The sequence below is a fragment of the Glossina fuscipes genome, unplaced genomic scaffold, assembly GCF_014805625.2.
Source record: "Glossina fuscipes isolate IAEA_lab_2018 unplaced genomic scaffold, Yale_Gfus_2 1, whole genome shotgun sequence".
Classification (NCBI taxonomy): domain Eukaryota; kingdom Metazoa; phylum Arthropoda; class Insecta; order Diptera; family Glossinidae; genus Glossina; species Glossina fuscipes.
In genome coordinates, this window is record NW_023998415.1 from 23,783,045 (window position 1) to 23,792,619 (window position 9,575).

Genomic DNA, 9,575 nt, shown 5'->3' on the forward strand with positions numbered 1-9,575 from the left:
TAGATATCTTTCGAGGATATATATAGAAACATGAAAATCGTTCCGATCGCGAGGAAAAAAACGAAACTGAACAGACACGTCTGCGAAATTTAAATAAAAAAAAAAAAAATCCCCAAAAACTATTATTCACTGGCTTGAGGTCATGAATATGAAAAGCTTAACCGCAACTGCGATTATTACTTGCGTGCGAAAATAAAAATTCGTTTTTATATATATTTTCTTCGATTTTCGATTTGCGATTTTTTTCTTAATTTATTTATTTATTTATTTTAATTTTTTTTTCTTTCTTTTTGTTTTAGTTACCTGACGCCAAAGATCTGCACAACATGTCACTAGTCGGCAGTTATGGCTCACATTTGCTGCACAGTTTTCATCCTCATCTATTACAAACCTTAAATCATAACATGCTTGCGAATGGCAGCGCAGCCGCCGCTAGTTATTTTGCTAGTGAACGTGCAGGTTTAACGAAACCATCTGTCTTAACGAATTTTCAACTGCCTTCAGCGTTCTCACCGCCCAAATATATCGGCATATCATTAGATCAGGTAAGTAAATGGTCGCCGGGTGATGGCGAGAGGGGTGGGCCAAGGGGAAAGGGGGAAGGGAAAAAATGAATTATTTCTCTTGCACGCATAAATTTCTATAAATTTAAAAATTTTTTTTATAATATTTTTTTTGTAGAATCTTTTCAATGGTAACGATTCGTTTCGTACGGATTCAGCCAGTCCCACATGTACGTCGCATGAGTCTTTGGAAGGCTCAAATGATTATGATGGTGAAAAGGGTGAAAGTCCGCGCAGTAATGCTTCCGATCCCAGGGATTTAAGACGTAAGTTAACGTGTGATGATGAAGACGATAATAATAATAATAACAATAATAATAATAATAATAATAGTAATGATTATGATGATGATGATGATGATGATGATGATAATGATGATGTCTGTGATGATAACGATAATTATATGTGTTATGTTTTCCTATTTTTTATTTTCATACATTAGAAGGGGTGGTTGATTGTGTGTCTAAAATAAAAAAAAATTTGCATGTTGCCAAATATTTACAGATATATGCATACTTTTTTCTTAAATTAAAAGGATTTTTTTTTTTTTTTTTTTTTTTTTTTGTAGACATTAACGTCCATCTGATAAAAATCTATTCCATTCGAAAAAAAAAAAAAAAATAAATAAACGAAACGTTTATTTATTTTGTTACAAATTTAATTTTATTTCCCTTTAGACAATTTTAACGCTTGACTTGTTAGTTTGTCAGCCACTTGTCAGGATATTTTTCGTTTTCTTTTTTCTTTTTTTTTTTGTAGCATTTTCTATGAACTTTTCTTCATTTCTTATTTTTTTTATTTATTTTTTTTTTTTTTAAAGGAAAATATGCAGATAAGTCTGATTTTCAAGTAGATTTTTTTTCAAAGCACTTTTATTAAAAAATAAATAAAGAAGAGAAGCTATGTAATCGCCTCGTATCCTAGATAACCATTATCTATAGCTTAAGTTGTCATATCCGCAATACGGGAAATGTTTGATTTGTGAAAGTTGGGTAGTGTAAACAAATACTCCCCGCAGACTTCGGAAAATGCATATTAAAGGTGGAAAAATGCGTATGGCTTCTACTCCGTTTAGGCGCCGCGCCGTGCGGAAAATCACCTTTGATTTTTATATTAAATATTTCTTCTGCTTAACCACCAAGAGACATATGAATTTAAAGTTTCCCATATCTCTAGCCATATGGCGAATGAAAACACTTGCTCTTTAGTGGCAGTAAATCCTTCTTACCATGTGTTAATTGAACCAAGGTATCACTTCGATTAAGTCAATAATGCTTTGCAGGTTTGTGAAAAAGTTCAGGGTATGAAAAAGTTGATGATAGGTATGACGAAGAAGTTTTCACAGATCCATAAACAGCTCGCTCGCGTCTATCCTGAAAAGTTTTCCAACATTTACACGTAAGGTATGTAAATATGAAAACGGAATTTTTCTATAAAAAATACGCATTCACTATACGAAAATTATGAAAAAATATTTGATTCAAACTATTGCTCATCTATAGCTGTATCGCCCATCTTTAGCTGTGTTGCCCATCTTAAGCTGCTTATACTTCTCGCCTGTCTAACAATCTCTAAATGCCACGAAAACACAACTAATGCGGTTTTGACGCACACCAATCATCAAACCATCTTCGTATGTTTTCGTAAGAAGTAGGACACTGTTTAGCCAAATGCGTGTCCCATCGAAGGAAATAAGTAGAATTTGGATGGCGCCAAGTCTGGTGATTAAGCTGCATGAGCTAACACTTTCGAGTTGTATGCGTCCAAGGTATCATGGACCGTGTGGATAGATGGGCGGATGTCATGCAAAAAAATATCTTGTGTTGCTACTCCTGATCTTCCGGTCATTTTTTTTTTTTTGTGCAACAGCGTTCGATAACCAAAGTTTCGTCAAACTTTAACAACTAATACACAACAGAACGCGTTTTTTTGGTCCCATCAAACCCAGAGCGTTGTCGCCTTGCAATAGTGATTCGTTACCCCTTGATCTACTTATGAAATTTCGCATATTGGATTTTTAAAAAGAAATCTTATTTCCACCCCCAGTAATGGTGCAAAGGCAACTAACTTCCTTTTATATGCTCTTTATTTAGCGTAAAGCGTATTTTTGCGCTACGATATGGGTACGTATTACGACTGGTCATTGTGGCTACATGTAGGCACATATGTCCTTTACGCAACAACAACTACAGCCATCTATGGGCAAATTCCAGTTTTATATACCTGATAAGACTGTAAGCCTGTACGATTGACTCCAGGCGTTCGTGTCAACAATTAATGCGAGTAAAGCCCGCACACATCAGACAAGCTAGACAGCGCATATCTTTATTGACAGTCGGTCAATATTAAGAAAGCTTAGCTGGGAAGTTTCGGCATATTACAAGACCGCATGAGCAGCATATTTTACCATACCCGTCCTTGTGAACCAATAATGAGTATCGTGTGTAAATGACGTCAGGCTCTTCCTTGTTGCAAATATTTGCTATTTATTTTTGGTTATAAGTATACCCTACAGCACTTGTGATACAAGGGTATATTAAATTTGTGCGGATGTATGCAACAGCCACATGAACTTAAGACAGATCCATATTTCTTTGCAGCTGAGCTTGTGTATCCATCCGTTCGCCATGTTTTCTGATGTCCAACTTATAAGCCGTAATTCTTGAGATATTTTTATGAAATTTGATGCACTGACCTACTTTAGCCCAAGGACGAACGCTCTTGAAAATGTTTCGGATCGGACTAATTTCTCGACCCTTTCCCTTATAACGCCTTACCTTGAAAAGTCTGCGTATGAATAACTAAGAAGCGGCGTAGGGTATTTAAGGGCGGGCCCTGGCGGCCCACTGTAGCGTTTTTACTTGCGTTGGTAAGCATAAACTATTTAATTAGGAAAGGCGCTGCGTTAAAGCATGAGAAAAGACACAAGAAGACAACGTGAAAATAGGCGATCACATTAATAAGAGAACATAAATATCATATTCTATGACTTCTCGAGATGAAAGCAAATGAAAAAAAAGCTCATTGATAACTTTTAGATGACAAAAACACAATCGAGCTTTTAACGAGAATGTCTGCAACTCTGTGTGCTTATCTATTTTTTCTACTTCTAGCTGCACAATTCCACAAGTCAGTGTTATTAAGCCACACTCTTAAGCTTAAACGGCTTAAATTGCACTATTATAGAGAAGATCAAAGTCAACAAATTTTTGCTTAGAATATTTTTAGCCTTAAATTATTAAGTACAAAGTAAAATAAAATTATGACATTATATATGAAAAAATATCAACTAGAAAAGCTAGTAAACGGTATACAATGTATTATAGGCATTAAAGTGTTAAAGGCAAACATAAGTGTATGCAGAAAGTTGAAGGCGAACGCAAGTCTATGTAACTGTGTTATATAGGTATTTATAATGCCTGGTCTGCCTCACTGAAATTCGAACCCATGATCGCCGTGTCTATCCATTGCATCGGGTGATCCACCGTAACTTCTTTGCACCATAGTGTGTAGCAAACGAAAAGATGAAAGAACGTCAAGAAAGTATTTAAAAAAAAATATTAACGAAACTCTTTAAATTTTAGTGAACATATTTTTGAATTCATTTAACAATGAGATGATATTCCCTTCTGCTCATTAATATTTTTTATACACATTTCTCAATTAAATGTATTTAAAATCATTTATGTATGGTTTTTAATGAAATATTTTCAACGTCTATACGTCCGTATTTAAATGCAGACGTCGTTGGAATTTTATTTTTATTTATGTTTTATTTATTTTTATTTTTATTATTTTTTTTTTATATATATATAATTGTCCATGACAACTTTGACATTACCGAAAAACTCACACTTTCGCTTAAACATAAATGGTGAAATAATAAAAAAAAAAAGATGTAAAAATAAAAAGCGCATAACCAGAGAACAACAATGACCGCAACATTTCAAAAACGGTTTGTAACACTTGTCAAAAAACGTGACCTCCACAGATGAAATATATTTAAATAAAACCAAAAACCATTGAAAATGGGTTACAAAGAGTTCGAATCGAATCTTTAATACCCGTCGCTAATAAAGTCAAGCAAGAGAAAATGTTTAATAAAATATAAATCAAATTAAAAGATCGTCATTAGCAATAATTTAAATAAATAATGTGTGAATGAAAAAATGTTTGTAATCCATTGTATTTGCGCGTTATTTGCAAAACAAAATTACATAAATTTGTTGTGAAATTCAAGTTTCTTTATTATTCAATGTTAGGGCTATATTCAGTCTCTCAAAATCGATTAAAAATTCCACTTGATTATCATCGGTAGAGAAAATTCACTTCGGAGAATTTGTACAGTGCATGAAGGGAACCGTCCAAATTCCACCTAAACATGCCTTAAATCCAAATTTAATTTTGCGAACAATATTTAACTTCCTACAATGAAGCAGATATAGTTTTTCTTTTTATTCTTCCAAAATGTTAGCAAAATTCCTATACCTTAAGTGTCTTAAAATCTCTTCGCTAAACTCATTTGTCGATTCAACAATATGTTCTATGTATAGTCGATGTCATGATGTGTATATATTCTTAATCAAAATAGTACTTGGAACCTTTACTTTACAAAGGTCCCAAATTTAGAACGGCACGATTTTAATATTTAAGAGAGAAAAATAAAATATGATACCTTAGACCCACTAGATGCACTATTTTAAGTGGTTGGGTGTTTAGGATTCACTCGATAACGACTTGCTTTTCTCACTTTCTATATATTTTGTCATTAAATTTTCAAATATTTGAATTTATGTTCCAATATCGAACCTTTCATACGATAATTTGGAAAGTTCTGTGAAAAGTTAACACAAAAAAAAAAAATTTCATAATTCGCTGCAGTTAACAAAAACAAAAAAAAAAAAAAAAACAATTACTTTATCGTCTCCACCTACCGAAGTATCAATAGCTATTTTTTGTTGTTTAACCCGGAGAAGTGGCTTAAAGCGTATGGTTAACTGTTGCATATTTTTAGGATCACCATTTAAGTCATTATTCATCGGGGGCCAGTATTGCCATAAAGCAGAAAACTGTTCAAATACTCACATCACTTAGGAAGGAGAGCAATTTGATCTCTTCATGGGATCGCAATCTTTTCCGTGCATTTAACTTCTTCTTCAAAATCTTTCGTTCTTATTTTATTCAATATAGAATACACTAGAGATATACTTTAAAAAGATTTACAAAACTTTCTTTCACGATAATGTTTACGCACAATCCTCTAGTGAAATCCGCGGAAAAGTGCAAAAATTGAACATCTTGTAATAGGATCCTTAGAATCATCATATTGGTTAACTTCCAAACGCCTACAATGGCACTTTTAACGGAAAGATTTGAATCATACAACAATTTGGAAAATGATGTGAGCAGTGGAGCGCAAAGATTGTCGATAATTTGTATGAAAGCTGACGCGATCGACAGATCGCTACTCTTAGGTTAAAAATGATGGCTTTAATCGACTCCTAACTGCCGATTGACCAATTATCCAATTAATCAATAATTTCATAAAGTTTTTCGAAAATGTTGAATGTTAGAAAGGTTTCATTTCTAGTTAGTTGTGGCACAGAATTGTCGCAAAGAATTTTTCAATTCCAGTCGATCGTGTCTGCTTACCATTCTTTAGGAGTACAAATGAGCGAATTTATTTTATTTATTATTCAATTCGTAGGTACAGCGTTAGTTGTAATACATATATATATATATATATAAATGTGTAAGTGCATATATAATTATAGCAAAATGTTCATTTTGTATTAATTTTCGTTGGTAATATTTTATGGAGCAGTGTGCGCCAAATGACGATTTGTTTACACAATAAATCCAGTAACACATTATTTATATAGAAATTTTTACAAACATTAACTTGTAAAGGAGCACGCATCGTCTACACACAATCAAATGGTTTACCAATAAAACAAAAACACCTACTACGCACACTATAAATTTAATGATTAGTAGCAAAAAAAAAAAAAAAAAAAAAGTAATAATAATAACAATAATAATAATAAATTTGAGGGCACAAAACTCAACGATATGTGACTAATAACATTTGTGTTTGAACATATATCGATGAAAGTGTTTTTCATATTATTTTGACTGCGCTTTGATATTAATGTGAATAACTAAATACACAAAAAAGAAATCACAACAATTGCGTTTTGTAAAGTTTGCAATTTTACAATCAAATGCTCAGGGGGTCATACAGTTAGAGTCGTGCGCTTGTAATAGATCTACACACCGCGGTAGCAAATTGGATTGAGTGAGACCTCAATCCCCAAAAAAATATGAAATATCATCATGATGAATGAATGTATAAATGTTTGTATATACAAGCAAGCGAGCAAATTTTATGTGTGCTTTGCAATTATGAAGTAACTTCATATGCTTTCGCCACGAAACACGTGCTATTTGTTTCCATTGTTTCAGCCTCAATGAATTGCAACTTTTAATAATAAAATTCCACAAAATCGTTAAAAATAATAAAAAAAAAAAAGAAGCAAAATCATCTTTTAATATTCTCACCACTAACGAATAAGTGTGCGTGTGTGTCCTGGCAACTTGAAAATTGCAACAGCCAATACAGCCAATTGCCAAGGGTTGGGGTAAAAGTCAAGCCTCAAAATTAGCTTTCTTCTCGACAAAAGCTTCAAAGGAAAGACCGCATCATTCATTAATACAATGCTAAACAAATAAACGAAAATTAGCTTAACATTATTTTGTAACAAGTTGCCGTTCATCGGTAGCGGCGGCAATGAAATGCTTTAAATCCTTTAAAGGTTTACTTGGAGGACCTGCTTCTCACATATCAAAGAGAATTCTTTTCTTTTCTTTCCTGCCTTAATGCAGCAACAACCAACTAATAGATGCTTGACGTTCTTAGAGATCTTTAGCTTTTAAAAATGATAGTATATTTTAAGGGATTATTGCCGGCCAGCAACCAGAGTACTTTTAATGAAAACATAATGAAAATACAAAAAACTTGAAAAAACTTGAAAACATCGAATAAATCGCTCAGCGTGTAACGCAAAGCATGTGATTCCTTCAAATTTAAAACAATTAACAAACTTTGTAAATTTGCACGAAAAAACAATGGGAGGACGAGTTAAAGACGAGTGTTGTTATAAAGTTTAACTCATAGAATTGAAAGATCGCTGTATGAAAATATTCATTAGTAACATGAAAGTACATGACACACCTTCTGCCAAGTTCCAGTGCATTCTACTTTATATAACAATAAGGATTCTTATATCGATCACCGAAGAATGACGGGTGCACTCGTATTGTCAACACGTTCGCAATATCAAGAAGGAAGCTCCAGAGACTCCACAACGCATATATATATTCTTGATCAGCATCAAATTTTGAATCGATTTAAGCATGTCCGTCTGTACGTCTGTGCCGCAAAAGTCAAACTGTCAATTTCAAATTGGGCAGAAGCACTGCATGTTCTTGCACGCAAGATTGGCATTCAAAATGGACGACCGCTCTACATTGCTAGGTAACTCACTTAGAACACCTCTGCTTCTCAAAAGTAGTAAGGAGTTGTTTTTTCTATGGATGACAATCCCTACCCGATATTAGAGTGTATCAAAATTTAATTTTCTTTCCAATACCGTACCGATAACGCATATAAATTCTTGGCCAATTTCAAATTCGGATTTCGCATCTAAGCATATCCGTCCGTTCGTTTGTCTGCCTGTAATTGTTTATCCGCGCAACTATGTCATCTTCAATCATCCTACATAATTGATTGCGTCGATTACACTCAAATATCAAACGATCATTGTTTTCGTTCGCATCTTAATTAATCAATCAATTAATTAATCAATTTTATTAAAAAAAGAAAAAGGAAAGCAAAGTATAAAAAGAGAATACAATCACTTCCGTTAGAATAATGAGAAAAGAAAAAAGGTTCACTTATTTAATTCTTACATTGAATTGAGCGACATATGATTGTAACAAAAAGTGTTTGTTTTTTTTTTATTTTTGCCTATAACAAACGGCTTTGCACCGTTACTGTAACTCTTCCTTGACTTGTTCGTTTCAACTTCTCAAAGAGAGCATTGCGCGTGGGAAAAAAAAATCGTACATCTCTCTTAAAGCCCTAGGATTGCTCTAGTAATTGCTCGCTTATTGAATACCGGCTGATTATCTTATCTAAAAGTTAAATGTTTTAATAAAATTATTTTAAAATGAGCCAATATAATATTTTTATTTTATTTTCGAACGGCAAAGTACACGTAAACAATAATTAATTTATAAAATGTTATTGTAATCAAGTGTTTGTGAACAACAAATAACAAATAACAAACAACAAAGAACTAACATTAAGATCTACTGAAGAGCTCTTCAACAACCTATGCATTAATATGTATTGCACGTCGCTGCAACATGTTGCATGACAAACCCTTTCATGAATGGCAATGGTGTGCTTTTTGGCGGTTTAAAAATGTTACTGCGCTACACAATAAATTCTTTTGAACATTTCTCATATAAAAATCATTAAATATTTGAGATAAGCTAACACGCGACATTTAAAACACTTTGTGAAGCTTACCATACGAAGCTACTTAAGCGTGCTTATGTTTGTATAGAAAATCTTTCCCTCACTCTTTCTATTCATTAATTCATATTCATTTGCTTGTGTGTGCATATGTAGTAAGAAAGAAAAGGGTTAGCTGGATGGCTGGATGACTGGATGGCTGGATGGCTGTGTGGCTGGTTGGGTTGGGCTGTTTGCTGTTTGCTGTTGCTCAAGCATAATTCACATAACGAGTGTGGCGTCAAAGACTTTTTGACTTTTGGCGCTTTGTTCATAGATGCACGTACAAATAAACAAACGTGCAAGATATGCGTGCCTGCAACCACTCTTTGGTGGTTTTGTTTATTTGTGTAACATTGGCAACATTTTTCCTATCCTTTCACTCGTACTCTCTCTCTCTCTCTCTCTCTCTCTCTCTCTCTCTCTCTCTC

The 9,575-nt window shown here is 33.4% G+C and overlaps 1 protein-coding gene across 2 annotated transcripts in view; it reads left to right on the top strand.

Moving 5' to 3' along the window:
* Positions 1-9,575, top strand: part of LOC119631619 (protein Teyrha-meyrha) — a 41,156-nt gene that overhangs the window by 26,481 nt on the left and 5,100 nt on the right. For both annotated transcript variants that reach the window (XM_038023998.1, XM_038023999.1), the window contains exons 2-3: positions 300-545; positions 682-829. In XM_038023998.1, the coding sequence (XP_037879926.1) occupies positions 300-545; positions 682-829 (394 nt within the window). The remainder of the gene's footprint in view (positions 1-299; positions 546-681; positions 830-9,575) is intronic.